This window comes from Scyliorhinus torazame, chromosome 1 (assembly GCF_047496885.1).
Source record: "Scyliorhinus torazame isolate Kashiwa2021f chromosome 1, sScyTor2.1, whole genome shotgun sequence".
Taxonomy (NCBI): Eukaryota; Metazoa; Chordata; class Chondrichthyes; order Carcharhiniformes; family Scyliorhinidae; genus Scyliorhinus; species Scyliorhinus torazame.
Window position 1 is genome coordinate 390,140,079 of NC_092707.1, and position 20,014 is coordinate 390,160,092.

The 20,014-nt window shown below is 47.1% G+C and overlaps 1 protein-coding gene across 5 annotated transcripts in view; it reads left to right on the plus strand.

The window, feature by feature from the left end:
• ttc13 (tetratricopeptide repeat domain 13) overlaps window positions 1–20,014 on the plus strand; it is a 95,338-nt gene that overhangs the window by 24,686 nt on the left and 50,638 nt on the right. For 4 of the 5 annotated variants that reach the window (XR_011948510.1, XR_011948516.1, XM_072512985.1 and 1 more), the window contains exons 5-10: window positions 229–294; window positions 1,901–1,993; window positions 2,121–2,237; window positions 13,418–13,528; window positions 15,191–15,273; window positions 19,173–19,314. Coding sequence is in view for 3 of the 5 variants with exons in the window: in XM_072512985.1 (XP_072369086.1) it covers window positions 229–294; window positions 1,901–1,993; window positions 2,121–2,237; window positions 13,418–13,528; window positions 15,191–15,273; window positions 19,173–19,314 (612 nt within the window). In the remaining 2 variants the exon portion in view is untranslated. The remainder of the gene's footprint in view (window positions 1–228; window positions 295–1,900; window positions 1,994–2,120; window positions 2,238–13,417; window positions 13,529–15,190; window positions 15,274–19,172; window positions 19,315–20,014) is intronic. The other variant, XM_072512997.1, reaches the window with a different exon arrangement.

The following is a 20,014-nucleotide window of genomic DNA, read 5'->3' on the forward strand; positions in this document are numbered from 1 at the left end:
TGCAATATGCATTTCATACGTTCTGCTTTTTTTAAGACGGGTGATTAAATGGAAAAAATTTACTTTGATAGGATACATTCATTTTGAACATATAATTAGGTGGTAAAATACAATTGGGGTCAGTCATAAAGACACAGAACGTGTAGCATCTTTTTTACAATGGAAATTTGTCTGAAGCAGCTGCATTTCTACTTCTTGCCTTTCCTTTATTATTATATCTGAGAGTAGGGAAACCCAGAACTCGTGGGTGCCATCTATGGAAGAGGAATCGCATATGGAAAGAAGGGTTTGCAGGTCAGTATTTCTCCTATTTGAATTAAAGCCCTAGGTATGATCCGGGAAAGCTTGTGATAGTTTTTTGAATTTGTTGTCCGCTTTCATTTTTGTTTACAAGTTTAGAATTATTTTTACACAAGCCCGATAAGCTAATCTGTATCGTGAAGGTAGTTACGAACAAATCTATTTATGCCAATGAATGTTTGGTAATGATTGACTACCATCTCCCACATTAGCCTCAAATGCCCATGAAAGCATAAGGGAAGGGGACCAAAAGGCACAGAAACAGGTAATTCAGCCCAACCTGGCCATATCGGTGTTTATGTTGCACTCAAACCTACCATCTTTGCTCATCTAAATCTATTATTGTAATCTACTCGTATGCTCATCTTGCTTCCACTTAAACACATCTATACAATTCTTTTCAATTGCGAGTTCCACTTTTTGGGGAAAGAACATTGGGTGTGATTCTCCCAGTCCCGCGCCGGGCCACCCCGACGGCGGCGTGGGATTCTCTGAGGTGCGGAGAATCGGCGCCATTTGAACCGGCGCATTTGGCGCGCGCCGGTCATGGGCTGCTGTACGCGGCAGGGCTGCCAACTCTCCGGCCCAAATGGGCCGAGCGGCCACGCAGAAAAAGCAGAGTCCCATCGGCGCCGTCTACACCTGGTCGCTACCGGCATGAACTCTGCACGAAGGGTCGGGGGGCGGCCTGTGGGGCTCCGTCCCCGGGGGGGGGGGGGGGGGGGGGGGGGGCCTCCAATGGGGTCTGGCCCGCGATCGGGGCCCACCAATCGGTGGGCCGGCCTCTTTTCCCCCCTCCCCGGGCCTACTTTGTTGCGCGTCCAGCCCCAGAACCCCTGCGCCATGTTGCGTCGGGGCCGGAGCATTCAGTAAGGCCACTGCGCATGCGCAGGTTGGCACGTCGCCACTGTGTGCCAGGAAGCAAGGCTGGAGCGGCGTGAACCACTCCGGTGCGGTGCTGGCCCCCTGTGGGGGACAGAATCGCTACTGTCCACGCCGCGCTTCACAACGGCGCGGGCACTCTGTCCCACGATCGGAGATTCGCGCCCATTATTCTGAATTCCCTGTTGGATTTCTTGGTGACTATCTTATCTTGACGGCTTCTAGTTATGCTCTTCCCCACAAGAGGAAGCATTCCCTCTGTATCCACTCTTATCAAAGTCTTTTGTAATTTTGATGGTCTCCTCTTTCTTTTTTCATGGGGAAAAAAGACCCAGCCTGTTGATTCCTTCCTCATTTTTATACACATGCATTTCTGCTCTCATCCAGAGGTGACCAAAACTGTAATAAGTGTGGTCTCAACAAGGTTCGATATGAGTTTAACATAACTTCCTTGCATTACAATTCTATCTCTCTAGAAATAAGACCTCTAGTTTAGTTTGGTTTGCTTTCTTTTTATAGCCTTGCTAACCTGTGGCACAACCTGTGTGATTGGTGTATTTGTACTCTAATCCCTTTGTGCATCTACCCCATCAAGATTTGCATCTTTCAAGCAATAAGTGGTCTATCTATCTATTTCTTCCAAAATGCATTACTTCATGTTTATCTTTGTTGAAGTTACTGGGGAGTACTGGTATTCAAAGTGGCATTTGTGTTTCAGGATATTAAAAATGCTGAGCTTGCCCTCTTTGAGCTGAACAGAGTGATAACCTTAGAACCAAATGCACCCGAGGTATTTGAGCAGAGAGCAGAGGTAAGATTTGTCTTTGTTCAGTGACTACTTATTTATTTCTGATGACATAATGTTGTTGTGGATATCATAGGAGGGTTTACATGCACGCTATAATATTGGATGGTGTCTCTGTTTTTTGACTCTGCAGATTTTGTCCCCACTGGGTCGAATTAGTGAGGCGTTAAATGATCTCAGCAGGGCCATTCAGTTGCGCCCATCAGCACGTTTGTACAGGCATAGAGGCACGCTTCACTTTATATCTGAGGTATGTAATTGGTGAACATGCTTCCTGTAATTATCAAGAGTTTTTGTGGTAACAAACTAAGTCAACCACAAAAACTGAATTTCGGAAATGTTATAAATAATATGACTGTGATTTAAACCCTGCAGATTAGCAGAGGCAGAAGACAAAGGAGCAGAATTAGGCCACTCGTCCCATTGGCTCTGCTCCGCCATTCGATCATGGCTAATATTTTTCTCGTCCCCATTCTCCTGCCCATAACCCCTGATCCCCTTATTAATCAACCAACACAGTACATTGTGCATCCTTTACACAATATTATAACAACACAAATAACAATGACCTATTTTATAAACAGAAAATGAATAAATAATAAATAACAAAAATGAAAACTAACCCTAATTGGCAACTGCCTTATCACAAGTAACACTCTCCAAAAATATAATTTAACAATCCAATATATAATTATCTGTAGCAACGACCTATACATATTATACAGTATATATTAACAACCCTGAGAGTCCTTCTGGTTCCTCTCCCCCCCCCCCCCGATCCTGGGCTGCTGCTGCTGCCTTTTTCCATTCCATCTATCTTTCTGCGAGGTATTCGACGAACGGTTGCCACCGCCTGGTGAACCCTTGAGCCGACCCCCTTAGAACGAACTTAATCCGCTCTAGCTTTATAAACCCTGCCATGTCATTTATCCAGGTCTCCACCCCCGGGGGCTTGGCTTCTTTCCACATTAGCAATATCCTGCGCCGGGCTACTCGGGACGCAAAGGCCAAAACATCGGTCTCTCTCGCCTCCTGCACTCCCGGCTCTTGTGCAACCCCAAATATAGCCAACCCCCAGCTTGGTTCGACCCGGACCCCCACTACTTTTGAAAGCACCTTTGTCACCCCCCTCCAAAACCCCTGTAGTGCCGGGCATGACCAAAACATATGGGTATGATTCGCTGGGCTTCTCGAGCACCTCGCACACCTATCCTCCACCCCAAAAAATTTACTGAGCCGTGTTCCAGTCATATGCGCCCTGTGTAATACCTTAAACTGAATCAGGCTTAGCCTGGCACACGAGGACGACGAGTTTACCCTGCTTAGGGCATCTGCCCACAGCCCCTCCTCGATCTCCTCCCCCAGCTCTTCTTCCCATTTCCCTTTTAGTTCATCTACCATAGTCTCCCCTTTGTCCCTCATTTCCCTATATATATCTGACACCTTACCAATCCCCACCCATGTCTTTGAGATCACTCTGTCCTGCACCTCTTGTGTCGGGAGCTGCGGGAATTCCCTCTCCTGTTGCCTCGCAAAAGCCCTCAGTTGCATATACCTGAATGCATTCCCTTGGGGCAACCCATATTTCTCGGTCAGCGCTCCCAGACTCGCGAACTTCCCATCCACAAACAGATCTTTCAGTTGCGTTATTCCTGCTCTTTGCCACATTCCATATCCCCCATCCATTCCCCCCGGGGCAAACCTATGGTTGTTTCTTATCGGGGACCCCCCCCCAAGGCTCCAGTCTTTCCCCTATGCCGTCTCCACTGTCCCCAAATCTTCAGTGTAGCCACCACCACCGGGCTTGTGGTGTAGTTCCTCGGTGAGAACGGCAATGGGGCTGTCACCATAGCCTGTAGGCTAGTCCCCCTACAGGACGCCCTCTCTAATCTCTTCCACGCCGCTCCCTCCTCCTCTCCCATCCACTTACTCACCATTGAAATATTAGCGGCCCAATAATACTCACTTAGGCTCGGTAGTGCCAGCCCCCCCTATCCCTGCTACGCTGTAAGAATCCCTTCCTCACTCTCGGGGTCTTCCCGGCCCACACAAAACCCATGATGCTCTTTTCAATCCTTTTAAAAAAAGCCTTCGTGATCACCACCGGGAGGCACTGAAACACAAAGAGGAATCTCGGGAGGACCACCATCTTAACCGCCTGCACCCTCCCTGCCAGTGACAGGGATACCATATCCCATCTCTTGAAATTCTCCTCCATTTGTTCCACCAACCGCGTTAAATTTAACCTATGCAATGTGCCCCAATTCTTGGCTATCTGGATCCCCAGGTAACGAAAGTCCCTTGTTACCTTCCTCAATGGTAGGTCCTCTATTTCTCTACTCTGCTCCCCTGGATGCACTACAAACAACTCACTTTTCCCCATGTTCAATTTATACCCTGAAAAATCCCCGAACTCCCCAAGTATCCGCATTATTTCTGACATCCCCTCCGCCGGGTCTGCCACATATAGTAACAAATCGTCCGCATACAAAGATACCCGGTGTTCTTCTCCTCCTCTAAGTACTCCCCTCCACTTCTTGGAACCCCTCAACGCTATCGCCAGGGGCTCAATCGCCAGTGCAAACAATAATGGGGACAGAGGGCATCCCTGCCTTGTCCCTCTATGGAGCCAAAAATATGCAGATCCCCGTCCATTCGTGACCACGCTCGCCATCGGGGCCCTATACAACAGCTGCACCCATCTAACATACCCCTCTCCAAAACCAAATCTCCTCAACACCTCCCACAAATAATCCCACTCCACTCTATCAAATGCTTTCTCGGCATCCATCGCCACTACTATCTCCGTTTCCCCCTCTGGTGGGGGCATCATCATTACCCCTAACAGCCTCCGTATATTCGTGTTCAGCTGTCTCCCCTTCACAAACCCAGTTTGGTCCTCGTGGACCACCCCCGGGACACATTCCTCTATTCTCATTGCCATTACCTTGGCCAGGATCTTGGCATCTACATTTAGGAGGGAAATTGGTCTATAGGACCCGCATTGTAGCGGGTCCTTTTCCTTCTTTAAGAGAAGCGATATCGTTGCTTCAGACATAGTCGGGGGCAGTTGTCCCCTTTCCTTTGCCTCATTAAAGGTCCTCGTCAATACCGGGGCGAGCAAGTCCACATATTTTCTATAGAATTCGACTGGGAATCCATCCGGTCCCGGGGCCTTTCCCGCCTGCATGCTCCTAATTCCTTTCACCACTTCTTCTACCTCGATCTGTGCTCCCAGTCCCACCCTTTCCTGCTCTTCCACCTTGGGAAATTCCAGCCGATCCAAGAAGCCCATCATTCTCTCCCTCCCATCCGGGGGTTGAGCTTCATATAATTTTTTATAAAATGTCTTGAACACTCCATTCACTCTCTCCGCTCCCCGCTCCATCTCTCCTTCCTCATCCCTCACTCCCCCTATTTCCCTCGCTGCTCCCCTTTTCCTCAATTGGTGTGCCAGCAACCTGCTCGCCTTCTCCCCATATTCGTACTGTACACCCTGTGCCTTCCTCCATTGTGCCTCTGCAGTGCCCGTAGTCAGCAAGTCAAATTCTACATGTAGCCTTTGCCTTTCCCTGTACAGTCCCTCCTCCGGTGCTTCCGCATATTGTCTGTCCACCCTCAAAAGTTCTTGCAGCAACCGCTCCCGTTCCTTACTCCCCTGCTTCCCTTTATGTGCCCTTATTGATATCAGCTCCCCTCTAACCACCGCCTTCAGCGCCTCCCAGACCACTCCCACCTGGACCTCCCCATTATCATTGAGTTCCAAGTACTTTTCAATGCACCCCCTCACCCTTAGACACACCCCCTCATCTGCCATTAGTCCCATGTCCATTCTCCAGGGTGGGCGCCCTCCTGTTTCCTCCCCTATCTCCAAGTCTACCCAGTGTGGAGCGTGATCCGAAATGGCTATAGCCATATACTCCGTTCCCCTCACCTTCGGGATCAACGCCCTTCCCAGCACAAAAAAGTCTATTCGCGAGTAGACTTTATGGACATAGGAGAAAAACGAGAACTCCTTACTCCTAGGTCTGCTAAATCTCCATGGGTCTACACCTCCCATCTGCTCCATAAAATCTTTAAGTACCTTGGCTGCTGCCGGCCTCCTTCCAGTCCTGGACTTCGACCTATCCAGCCCTGGTTCCAACACCGTATTAAAATCTCCCCCCATTATCAGCTTTCCCATCTCTAGGTCCGGAATGCGTCCTAGCATCCGCCTCATAAAATTGGCATCATCCCAGTTCGGGGCATATACGTTTACCAAAACCACCGTCTCCCCCTGTAGTTTGCCACTCACCATCACGTATCTGCCCCCGTTATCCGCCACTATAGTCTTTGCCTCGAACATTACCCGCTTCCCCACTAATATAGCCACCCCCCTGTTTTTCGCATCTAGCCCCGAATGGAACACCTGCCCCACCCATCCTTTGCGTAGCCTAACCTGGTCTATCAGTTTCAGGTGCGTTTCCTGTAACATAACCACATCTGCCTTAAGTTTCTTAAGGTGTGCGAGTACCCGTGCCCTCTTTATCGGCCCGTTCAGCCCTCTCACGTTCCACGTGATCAGCCGGGTTGGGGGGCTTCCTACCCCCCTCCCCCCTTGGCGATTAGCCATCCCCTTTTTCCAGCTCCTCACCCGGTTCCCACGCAGCTGTATCTCCCCCAGGCGGTGCCCCCCCGCCCATCCCCTCCCATACCAGCTCCCCCTCTCCCCAGCAGCAGCAACCCAGTAATTCCCCCCTCCCACCCCCCCCGCTAGATCCCCCGCTAGCGTAATTACTCCCCCCATGTTGCTCCCAGAAGTCAGCAAACTCTGGCCGACCTCGGCTTCCCCCCGTGACCTCGGCTCGCACCGTGCGACGCCCCCTCCTTCCTGCTTCTCTATTCCCGCCATGATTATCATAGCGCGGGAACCAAGCCCGCGCTTCTCCCTTGGCCCCGCCCCCAATGGCCAACGCCCCATCTCCTCCACCTCCCCTCCTCCCCCCTTCACCACCTGTGGAAGAGAGAAAAGTTACCACATCGCAGGATTAGTGCATAAAACTCCTCTTTCCCCCCTTTTTAACCCCCCTCTTCGCCCCCCACATTCGCCCCACCACTTTGTTCGAACGTTCTTTTTAATAACCCACTCATTCCAGTTTTTCTTCCACAATAAAAGTCCACGCTTCATCCGCCGTCTCAAAGTAGTGGTGCCTCCCTCGATATGTGACCCACAGTCTTACCGGTTGCAGCATTCCAAATTTTATCTTCTTTTTATGAAGCACCGCCTTGGCCCGATTAAAGCTCGCCCTCCTTCTCGCCACCTCCGCACTCCAGTCTTGATAAACGCGGATCACCGCGTTCTCCCATTTACTGCTCCGAGTTTTCTTTGCCCATCTAAGGACCATTTCTCTATCCTTAAAACGGAGGAATCTCACCACTAAGGCTTTGGGAATTTCTCCTGCTCTCGGTCCTCGCGCCATCACTCGGTATGCTCCCTCCACCTCCAACGGACCCGCCGGGGCCTCCGCTCCCATTAACGAGTGCATCATCGTGCTCACATATGCCCCGACGTCCGCTCCCTCCGCACCTTCAGGAAGACCAAGAATCCTCAAGTTGTTCCTCCTTGCGTTGTTCTCCAGTGCCTCCAACCTTTCCACACATCGTTTCTGATGTGCCTCATGCATCTCCGTCTTCACCACCAGGCCCTGTATGTCGTCCTCATTCTCGGCTGCCTTTGCCTTCACGACCCGAAGCTCCCGCTCCTGGGTCTTTTGTTCCTCCTTTAGCCCTTCGATCGCCTGTAGTATCGGGGCCAACAGCTCTTTCTTCATTTCCTTTTTGAGCTCTTCCACACAGCATTTCAAGAACTCTTGTTGTTCAGGGCCCCATGTTAAACTGCCACCTTCCGACGCCATCTTGGTTTTTGCTTGCCTTCCTTGCCGCTGTTCTAAAGGATCCACTGCAATCCGGCCACTTTCTCCTCCTTTTTTCATCCGTATCCAGGGGGGATTTCCTTCTGGTTTACCTGTAACATAACCACATCTGCCTTAAGTTTCTTAAGGTGTGCGAGTACCCGTGTTTTTAGCCATCAAAATTGCCGTTGGGGCTCCTATCAAGAGCCCAAAAGTCCGTTTCACCGGGAGCTGCCGAAACGTGCGACTCAGCTGGTCATCGCCGCACCCGGAAGTCCATCTGTCTCTGTCTTAAAGACACTCGGTGATTTGGCCTCCACAGCCTTCTGTGGCAAAGAGTTCCACAGATTCCCCACTCTCTGGCTGAAGAAATTCCTCCTCATCTCTGTTTTAAAGAATTGTCCATTTAGTCTGAGATTGTGCCCTCCTGGTTCTAGTTTTTCCTACAAGTGGAAACATCTTCTCCACGTCCACTCTATCCAGGCCTCGCAGTATCCTGTAAGTTTCAATAAGATCACCCCTCATCCTTCTAAACTCCCAACGAGTACAGACGCAGAGTCCTCAACCGTTCCTCATGCGACAAGTTCTTCATTCCAGGGACCATTCTTGTGAACCTCCTCTGGACCCTTTCCAAGGCCAGCACATCCTTCCTTAGATACGGGGCCCAGAACTGCTCACAGTACTCCAAATGGAGTCTGACCGGAGCCTTATTCGGCCTCAGAAGTACATGTCATGTCTTGTATTCTCGCCCTCTGATCGTACATCGCTTCTTGCTATCGATTTAACTTCATTCCTTACTAACAATGAAAACCCTGTACCCTTTGCACATCTGCCTGTCCTTTCGGTAGGACACATATCCTTGGATATTTAGGTCCAAGACCTGATCCCCTTGCAACCACGTCTCTGTGATGCCCACAACATCGTACCGGCCAATTTCAATATGAGCAACACTATACTGCGCGCACTTAGGCACAACAGGCTCAGTCCTGCATTGACCACCTCCCTTCTCACACTTGTCACCTTTTTTGCTCTGTCTGAGGTTAGATTCCTGCAACCTTCTATACACACTGTTCTATTTACTTGGTCTGGAAACTTTATTTATTTATTTATTTATATTTTTAAATAAATTTAGAATGCTCAATTAATTTTTTCCAATTAAGGGGCAATTTAGTATGGCCAACCCACCTAGCCTGCACATCTTTGGGTTGTGGGGGCGAAACCCACGCAAACACGGGGCGAATGTGTAAACTCCACACTGACAGTGACCCAGAGCCGGGATCGAACCTGGGACCTCGGCGCAATGAGTCAGAAGTGCTTGCCACTGTGCTGCCCGTCTGGAAACTTAAAAAAAAAATTTAGAGTATCCAATTCATTTTTTCCAATTAAGGGGCAATTTAGCGTGGCCAATCCACCTACCCTGCGCATCTTTTGGGCTGTGGGAACGAAACCCATACGGACAGTGACCCAGAGCCGGGATCGAATCTGGGACCTCGGCACCATGAGGCAACCGTGCTAACCACTTGCGCCACCGTGCAGCCCGCTGGAAACTTTATTAACCTCTCCTGAGCCCTTGGCCCCTTTAACTAGTTGAAAGTCCTCGTCATTAATCTGCACTTCTACCCTCTCCCTTATCTTTAATTTTCAGAACAGGTCCCCTCTCCCCAGTACGGTGCCAATGTCCCATGAATTCAAACCCATTTCTCCCACACCAATCTTTGAGCCACGCATTTACTTCCTTAATCTTATTGACCCTGTGTGTGATGACCTCCAATTGGCATTATTGGTTGGCCAATTGGAGTATGAGCTCCCTCAATGATAGCTCATTGAGGGGGCCCATATAAGCACCTGTGTAGGCTTTGTGAGTCAGTCTTAAGTTGACTGGAATGCTGGCAGCACTGTTTGGAGCTGCTCTTGTATATAAGTTATTGCAAATAAATACTGGTGTGGTGACGGAACCCCTGCCTCCTGTGGATTATTACAGTGGCGACGAGGTAAACAAAGAACCTTGCGGAGACCAGCTGCCTTGCTCTTTCAAATATGCCTCTTTTTGGGAAGTTCGATGCATTCGACTGACTATTGAGGACTGGTCCCAGCATGTGGGGAGAATGTGTTATTTTTTCCAGGCCAATGAGATAACGGATCTCCTTTCCAACTTGATAAACCCTGCCATATCATTTATCCAGGCCTCCACGCTGGGGGGCTTCGCCTCCTTCCACATTAGCAAGATCCTTCGCCGGGCTACTAGGGACGCAAAGGCCAGAATGCCAGCCTCTTTTCGCCTCCTGCACTCCCGGCTCGTCCACTACTCCAAATAGTGCTAGCCCCCAGCTTGGCTTGACCCGGACTTTCACCACCTTAGATACTGTTCCCGCAACTCCCCTCCAGAACCCCTCCTGCGCCGGGCATGACCAAAACATATGGACATGGTTCACCGGACTTCCTGAGCACCTCCCACATCTGTCCTCCACCCCAAAGAACCTACTCAGCCTCGCCCCCGTCATATGCGCTCTGTGAACCACTTTAAATTGTATCAGGCTAAGCCTGGCACACGAGGAAGAGGAATTAACCCTACTTAGGGCATCAGCCCATGGCCACTCCTCAATCTCCTCCCCCAACTCCTCCTCCTATTTACCCTTCAGCTCCTCTACCAAAGCCTCCCCCTCTTTCATCTCCTGGTATATCGCCGACACCTTGCCCTCTCCGACTCATACGCCCGAAATCACCCTATCTTGAATCCCCTGTGCCGGGAGTAGCGGAAATTCCCTCACCTGCCGCCTCACAAACGCCCTCACTTGCATGTACCTGAAAGCGTTTCCCGGGGGTAGCCCAAACTTCTCCTCCAGCCGCCCCTAAGCTCGCAAACGTCCCGTCAATGAACAGGTCCCCCATTCTTCTAATCCCTGCCCGATGCCAGCTCTGAAACCCCCCGTCCATCCTTCCTGGGACAAACCGATGGTTGTCTCTGATCGGGGACCACACCGAGGCTCCCGTCGCACCCCTGTGCCGTCTCCACTGCCTCCAGATCTTTACCGTTGCCGCCACCACCGGGCTATTGGTGGTACCTTGTCGGCGAGAGCGGCAGCGTTGCCGTCACCAGCGCCCCCAGGCTCGTTCCCTTGCAGGACGCCATCTCCAGCCTCTTCCACGCCGCCCCCTCTCCCTCCATCACCCACTTACGGATCGCCAGCTGAACTCTTAATGGGAAGGCGGCTGCGAATGAGGCTGAGTCTCCTTTTCCCAAATTTAACGGGGAAAGTGGAGAAACAACAGGAGGTCCAACGCAGGGGGCATGATAATAGTTGGCAGCAGAGACATTTCCAGGTGGGGGCACCGGTTTGGGTCAAGAATTATGGGAATGGACCAACGTGGGTCAAAGGCATGGTAGAGTCCCAAACAGGGCCCATATCATATAAAGTTTTGATAGGAGGTAAGGTGCTGAAGAAACACCGAGACCAAATAAGGGCAGCGGAACCACACCTGGAGATAGTCGAAGCAGGACCGCCTCAAGCTGGGATAGCTCAGACGGGAAAGATACCCACACCCCAGCCCCGAGCAATTTCTCCAGATCCCGTCATCCAGTCGTCAGAGTCGGAGATGGATATGTTCGGCGACACCTCTCCCCGAGGAGGAGGAAGAACAACTTCCAAGGAGGTCGTCAAGGAAAAGACGGGCACCTGTAAGGTACACCCCACCCACGTCAGAGAACGACCCGGCGGACGACACAGAGGTGACAGACCCGAGCAGGAAGAAGCTCAGAGGAATGCCAGCTGGCAGGAATTCCTCGGACCTTGGGGGGGGAGGGGTGTAATGACCTCCAATTGGCATTGGTTGGCCAATTGGAGTATGAGCTCCCTCAATGATAGCTCATTGAGGGGGCCCATATAAGCACCTGTGTAGGCTTTGTGAGTCAGTCTTAAGTTGACTGGAATGCTAGCAGCACTGTTTGGAGCTGCTCTTGTATACAAGTTATTGCAAATAAATACTGGTGTGGTGACGGAACCCCTCACTCCTGTGGATTATTACACTCTGCCAATTAGCTCATGGCTCAGGTAGCAATCCAGAGATTATTACCTTTTTGGTTGTACTTTTTAGTTTAGCTCCTAGCTGTTCATACTCCCTTGTTCTACCTATGTCGCTGGTACCTACGTGGACTCGATCTTTACCCTCCCACTCCAAATTCCTCTGCAGCCCAGATGAGATATCCCGAACTCAAGCCCCTAACTATACTGTTCCCAATTACGACTACATTTCTTCCCCGCCCCCCACCACGAATGGCTCCCTGTACCACAGTGCAGTGGTCAGTTTCCTCATCCTCCCTGCGGTCTCTGTTCCCGTCCACACAGGGAGCAAGAATCTCAAACCTGTTGGACAAGTTCAGGGACTGAGGCTCCTGCAACCATATCTCCTGGATCCCTGTACCTGCCTCACTCGCAGCCACACCCTCCTGTCCCTGACCACTTGCTGAACTCAAGGTATTTAAAGGGTGTGACTGCCTCTTGGAACACAGTGCCCAGTTTTCTCTTCCCCCTCCCTGATGTGTCACCGTGTCCGAAGCTCAGAATCCAGCTCATCGACTCTGAGCCGGAGTTCCTCAAGCAACCAACACTTACTACAAACGTGCTCACTGGGAAACACAATGGGGTCCACCAACTCCCACATCAGAGGGAGAACTCATCAAAATATCTAAAACATTGAAAGATATAGAAAAGATAAATCCGGTTACAGTTTCAGGGTCTGCAAAGAAAGTTGTGACCATAAGTGACTGTTAGCAAGACTCTCATTAAAGCTAAATTCTTGAGGCAGATAAATTTTATATAACTTGCTGCCACACTAACCTATCTGAAGACAGGCCAATTTGATGGATCAGCTGGTTGAAGCAGAGTTCTTTTCAACATATCCTTGCACACTTTTTTTCCTTCCCTTTTGGGTAGACGTGCTCCCATTATAATCACAGGTCTATGCTAAATTATTCATTCTTAGCTGGGTGTTGATACAATTTGATACAGTGCCCTTGGTGAATGGAAAATTGGCCAGAAATGCCACCCTGATTACTATTCAGCAATTTTGACGAATAATGCAGGGGTATACATGCTGCTTAAGGTTCAGGCTCCCTCTGAAGAAATGCTCTACAAATACACTCTGGGTTGATGCATAAAGGAGTGCTAAAGGGTAACAAGAATTGTAACACAACAATGAATTTGTGTTCTTAGGAAAAGGAGAGAATAGGGACCTGTGTGTGTGAGTAAACATAATTATGAAAGATAAGATAATGGAAGAATTTAGATTTTATTGATGTAAATGAACCTCAGGATATTTTTCACTTACCTCTTCCACCTGTGCTCATTGAATGCATGACTGATTCGATCTCTTAATGTACAAGACAGCACAATGGCACGCAATCACACTGAACTCCGTTATAAGGAAGATATTACGTTTGATGCATTGGCATAATAGAATTGGCAAAATTCCCAAGTTTTAAAAAAATTCTGCCAGTTTGTTTTGAAAGTTTTATGTATGTTTTTAACTTTGTTTCATCTAGGATTATGCAGCAGCACATGAAGACTTCCAGCTGTCCTTAGAAATGAAGAAATATCAGCCAATTGCAATGCTGTACAAAGGTCTTACCTTTTATCACAGAGGTATGCTGAAGGTGAGTGTCGTGAGCAAGAATAAAAATTTTAAATCTGTTTGTCTGCTTTAGCTGTCTGATAAATCTGGAATTGCAAATACTGTAGAGGAATCAATTTTGGATTATACTCTTTGGACAGCTGACAAATTGTTTAAAGTTAAAATAAATCTATATGAATGTTTCCACCACTTGTATAACCACATCATGAGCTGCTGTGGATTAACTGGTTGCCTCACTTACCTTTGGGAGAATGGAGTTGACCTGTAGAGGTGTTGTTACCTGTTCTTCCTGAATTTCAGCTCCTGGGTCAATTCACCATCCATGCTGGTTTCTGTACTTCTAGCCGGCTTAAATCTCCTCTCCCTTGATCTTGCAGAAACTTATAAGTGATGTGCTCGTATCTGGGAGTAATGGCTATACAATTTTAATTTTTGGAACTAGTGTCCAATGCATTTAGGATTTTGCTGCAAAGCCATTTTACACCCATTTGGCACCATCGCTTCTGAGAAGACTACCACAAAAACTACTAAAAGAATGCTAGCTAAATAATCCCTCAGCAACTACATACGAGCACCTAGACGTGCAAAATTTCTTGTTTACTCCATAAATTTGCAGGTCTTTGTTAAGAAAGAGATCCAACATAGGTGTACTTAAGGCAGAGCCTCCGTGCCTGGTACAGCATGTTTTGTTGTATTGACCCTTCCTGGTTTAATTAGCGTTGGCTCTTTTCATTCCTAGAATTCAATACCGACTGCATCTGAAGGACACATTTTATGCAATTCTTAGAGTATTTCCCCAACACCCTCCTTCAGCTCTGTGCAATCCCTACGATTGATACTGGGGGTTCACATTTAGGATCACAGCTTAAACTGGTGTTGTGGGCCATGGTTTAGAAAACTCCAAAGTATATCATGGAGTTCACCTGACCTTCAACTGTTTATTCATTTTGGTTACGGGGAGCACAAGGGCCTACCTTTCCAGTGTTATTCAACAGAGGCCTTAAGCACTTTTAATCGAAAACAAAGTTTATTCTACGAATTTAGTTAACATTTTTATAAACACAGACTAAGCATTTTTATCAACTACAAACATAAATACCCCACACAGCTACAGCACTCTATGTATAACCCTTAATACATTTCCCCCTTAAGCTGTTTCCAATTTAATAACAAGATCCCATAAACCAGAAACCCCTTTTACAAAAACAGTCGGTTTGAATTCCTTCCACAAAACAGTTATCGCTTTTAAAATATCATGTGATCTGGAGACAGCTCTTTTAAAATGCAGAGAGAGACTCCAGATCCTTGTCTGTCTGAATACAGCAGCCAAATGTGAAAACAAAAGCAGTAAAACTCAGAGCCACAGCCCAGCTCCACCCACACAATGACATCACTGAAGCCATTTGATAAGACAAAACATTTCTCAAAGGGACACTCCCATGACACTGGCACCGTACTAATTTATACTACAGTCTACTGAGGCTCAGTAATTTGGGCACAATATTGCCTTGGATATCCTCCACTATTCAGTTAATAGTGTAAAATATTGTGCTTTGTGTGTGATCTGCTTAAAAGGTGTAAATAATGATTTAGAGAAGAATTCTGCTGCAAAGCTAGAAATTGGCAGATTTGTATTTGTTTCATGTGATAGTAACTGAAGAGTCTTTTGTTATTTATCTTGTAGGAAGCAATTGATGCTTTCAAAGAGGCTGTTAAACTCAAAACAGATTTTACAGATGCTTATAGAAGTCTAGGGCAAGCTTACAGGTTGGTTTTGATTTTAAATTTGGGAGGGGAAGTAATAAATTGTAATTGATTATTTTTGGTAATTAGAATAAATACAAAGGCACCAAGCCAGCAACTGAAGATTACTGGTTTGATCCGCAAGTAGGATTACTCTCCAGTCAATCCTCCATGTTATCTGCATATTTTTAATGGTCCTGTTTAAACAAAATCAAAGTTATATTTTTGTACCCTCTAGAAAAGCTTAGTTCTGGCTGGACATACATAGGAACGTACAAATTAGGAGCAGCAGCAGATCACTTGGCTGCTCGAGCCTCCTCCGCCATTAAATAAGATTATGACTGATCTGATTGTAATCTCAACTCCATATTCCCGTCAGCTCTTTTGACAGAATGCTAATCTAATATCTTCCCATTGTAACAGTTACTTTGTTTATAAAAAATGAGTGCTTGAGTCACCCATTCTGTCGACCAGTTCACCTTTATTGATCGCCGTTTTTGTCAGGTTAGTGTATTTTTGATGTACTCGCGGGATGTGGGCAAAGTCAGCATTTACTGCTCATCCCTCATTGCCCTGAGAAGGTGGTGGCTCATCTTCTTGACAACAGAGTAGCTTGCTAATTCATTTCGGAGGACAGTTAAGAGTTAACCACGTTGCTGTGTGTCTGGAGTTGGACTTTCCAATAATCTGGTAGTTGCAAGGTCACCTTTTTATAATCCAGATTTATTTGATGAATTAAATTTAAATTCTCTGGTTGTCTCCCGAGGTTTGAACTCCTGTCACAGGATCACTGGTCCAACTCTTTGGATTACTACTCCTGCAACATAACCTCTTTTACCGTGTCTTGTGGATTCAGACCCTCTGGTCCACTATTTGAGGGAACATGTCCAGTTGTACTTGTGGTTTCCTTACCTTACTGAACAGGTGCAGCTTGAGCATTATTATGAATAACCAGTTCAGTGGGAGTGATATTCATTAAAGCTTATTCTAAGCAACTATTCCAATTGAAGTACATTCTAAACTCCGGGCAGCACAGTGGCGCAGTGGGTTAGCTCTGCTGCCTCACAGCGCCGAGGTCCCAGGTTCGATCCCAGCTCTGGGTCACTGTCTTTGTGGAGTTTGCACATTCTCCCCGTGTTTGCATGAGTTTCGCCCCCACAACCCAAAAGATGTGCATGCTAGGTGGATTGGCCACGCTAAATTGCCCTTTAATTGGAAAAAAATGAATTGGATACTCTTAAATTTATATATTACATTTTTTTTTTAAATTCTAAACTCCAAATGGGGCATCTTATGTGTTAATCCTCCCTGTGCTAAAATCAAAATTCACAATCTGCTACTTTAACTTGTTTCCTGTTGTGGGAGAATCTAGACTGAGGGGGGTCACTGTTTAAAAATAATGGGTTTGAACTTGTTTGAACTTGCCTCATCACCATTCCCTGAACTATCATGCCTCTCTTAACTGTTTTTCAGTCTTGGGCTTGTCAACCGTGATGGATCTTAAACTTTCCTCTGGGTGTCTTGATATTTGGAAAATGTTGACAGCTTTGATACTAATTGTGTAAACTTTGCATATAAGAACATAGAACATACAGTGCAGAAGGAGGCAATTCGGCCCATCGAGTCTGCACCGACCCACTTAAGCCCCCACCCACCCTATCCCGGTAACCCACTAATCCCTCCTAAACTTTTTTGGTCACTAAGGGCAATTTATCATGGCCAATCCACCTAATCTGTACATCTTTGGACTGTGGGAGGAAACCGGAGCACCCGGAGGAAACCCACGCAGACACAGGGAGAACGTGCAGACTCCGCACAGACAGTGACCCAGCGCGGAATCGGACCTGGATCCCTGCGGTTAATGAGCCAATTAGATGGTAAACGGGTGGAAAAGAAAAGGAAATTGGGAGACACAGGACTGCTTGTCTGAAGTACAGAAAGTATATTAATATTTATTTTCAGTGGTAAATTGCTGTTTATAGTCCTTAAGAGCATTGATGTTTCACTCGCCAGAGTTCAATTCGAAAAAGAATTTGCATCAATACCATGCATATGATTTTCGATTTTTTTTCTTATTACTATGCCTGGCCACAGCTATGGTATTGTAATATTCTTGTGTTCAAGTTATGCATAAAAGAACAATGATATTCATTAAAAGTTGAATTAGTTTGAACTAATTATTTGCTCATTGTCTGCTCTCTTAATAGAAATGCAAGGGATGTAGATCTGTCACTTTCACCGAGTGCTTTGGGTACACAGTACCCTTTGGACGGCACAGTGGTTAGCACTGCTGCCTCACAGCACCAGAACCTGGATTTGATTCCGGCCTTTTGGAGGGATTTTCCTGCCTAATTCACCTGGAGAACACCCAGGTGTTTGCACTTTCTCGTCGTGCCTGCATGGGTTTCCTCCGGGTGCTCCGATTTCCTCCCATAATCCAAAGATGTGCAGGTTAGGTGGCCATTCTAAATTGCCCCCAAGTGTCTAAAGGTTAGGTGGGATTACAGGGATTGGGCCGAGGTAGGATGCTCCTTGGGAGGGTCGGTGCAAACTCAATGGGCCAAATGGCCTCCTTCAGCGCTGTAAGGATTCTATGATACAGGCTTCGACCCCAGTTCAGCTGGAGCATACTGCTGCTTTCTTATTCCAGCTATATTGCCTGGGTGTTTTCCAGGTGAATTAGGCAGGAAAATCCCTCCAAAATTCTTTCATAGAATCCCTACAGTGCAGAAGGAGGCCATTCGGCCCATCAAGCCTGCACCGACCTATTTGAATGAGCTACCCATTTACACTCCCCGCTCCTATCTCCGTAACTCCATAACCTTTTAAAAAAAATAATAATAATTTAAAAAAATTTGTGGAGTACCCAATTAATTTTTTCCCAATTAAGGGGCAATTTAGCGTGGCCAATCCACCTACCCTGCACATTTTTGGGTTGTGGGGACGAAACCCACGCAAACACTGGGAGAATGTGCAAACTCCACACGGACAGTGACCCAGAGCCAGGATCGAACCTGGGACATCGGCACCATGAGGCAGCAGGGCTAACCCACTGTGCCACCGTGCTGCCCTATAGCCCCATAAACTAACCTGCACAACAAGGGGCAATTTAGCATGGTCAATCCACCTAACCCACACACCTTTGGACTGTGGGAAGAAACCTGAGCACCCGGAGGAAACCTACAAGGGCCCTGGGAGAACATGCAAACTTTACACAGTGACCCAAGCCAGGTGTTGAACCCGGGTCCCTGGCGCTGTGAGGTAGCAGTGCTAACGACTGTGCCACGAACTCAGAATATTGAATTAGCATACACAGGCAAAACTGAAGCAGGTTAGGTAACTGGTTTACTTCTGTACTGATATTGAATGATATGGATGGGTCTCTCTATTTCAGCCAAAGTGTTTAAGATCATATCAGAAAAATAAAAGAATGTTGAACTGTAAAGAATTATTAGGATGCTGTGCTTTGGTTTCTGTGCAGTCCTTTGAGTGGTGCAGGCACAGTAAATTAAGAGTTATATTCCTGGCTCCTTGTTGCTCTTCAGCCAAGCCCCTGGGTGCATGTATGCAATTGCTGATTCACTACTGACATTTTAACATTCTCTTCAAAGCTTTTCAAGGATCATTTCGGACTTTTGCGCCAGTTGGAAATAAATTTTAGCCAGCATGGAGGTGAAGCACCTCCTGTTTAAATGCTATTCGGACAACTTCATACGTGATTTACCCTTCAGGGTTTGTCCTTCATAGTCTAAACTATTTTGTTTTAACAAATGTTGTTTGATATAACTGGACCACCGTCTTAATTGCCATAAGTTACTCATGACAGTGGTAACTTTTTCAAGTTCGTGGGTAATGGATATATAATTGGAAAAGTTAGCATAAAAGGCTAATGCATTCTGTTGTGATGTTGCATTTTTCTGTAGAGAGCTGGGTGACTTTGAAGCAGCTATGGAAAGTTTCCAAAAGGCTTTAATATTGAATCAGAACCAGATTCAGTCTCTTCAGTTGAGAGGAATGATGCTTTATCATCACGGTAGTCTCCAAGAGGCCTTGAAGGACTTTAAGGTATAGGATATTTCAAGATATTGTATGTTTTTCAAATGATGTAAAGGTGTTTTCAATTCATTTCTTCTCCTCCTACTCTGGTTTCCCCAATCCCTACCATCCCCCCCCCCCACGCATGGCGTGCTCTGGGCCAATGGGATCAGAAGGTTTCATTTCCAAAGGCTTTATTTCTTAGCTCTATCTTTGTTGCTGCTGCTGATATTTACAAAGTGTCCCGGATTACCTTTGCTCTATCTGATTTTGTTTTTCTTCTTTCCTTCCTGTGGATGTGATTTCCCATTGGCACTTCGCAACAGCGTAGCCAAGGCCACAATTACCATGCCAAAACCCAAATGACCCTTCCTCCTGCACTCCCGGATCATCTGATACCCCAAATATCGCTATCCCCCAGCTCTGTTTTACCCGAGTAAAAAAAAAAGACTTAAACACATTTCACCATTCTCTTAAGAATTGCTGTAGTCGTTTGACCAAAATACTTTTTCTGGATGGCATTGACGTGAAAAATGTGACCTTGTATCTGGCACCAAGTTTACTTTGCAATGTTCTAAATGACAGAAGGTGGGGGGGTTGGGTGAAGAATTTTCCTTTTAAAAAGAGAAATTAGCAGAGTAATAACATCTCCATGTGGGTTACAAATCTCTCATCACATTTCAAGGTTTAGACAATGCCAGACACTGAGCTCAGCCTGCATTTGTTGTTT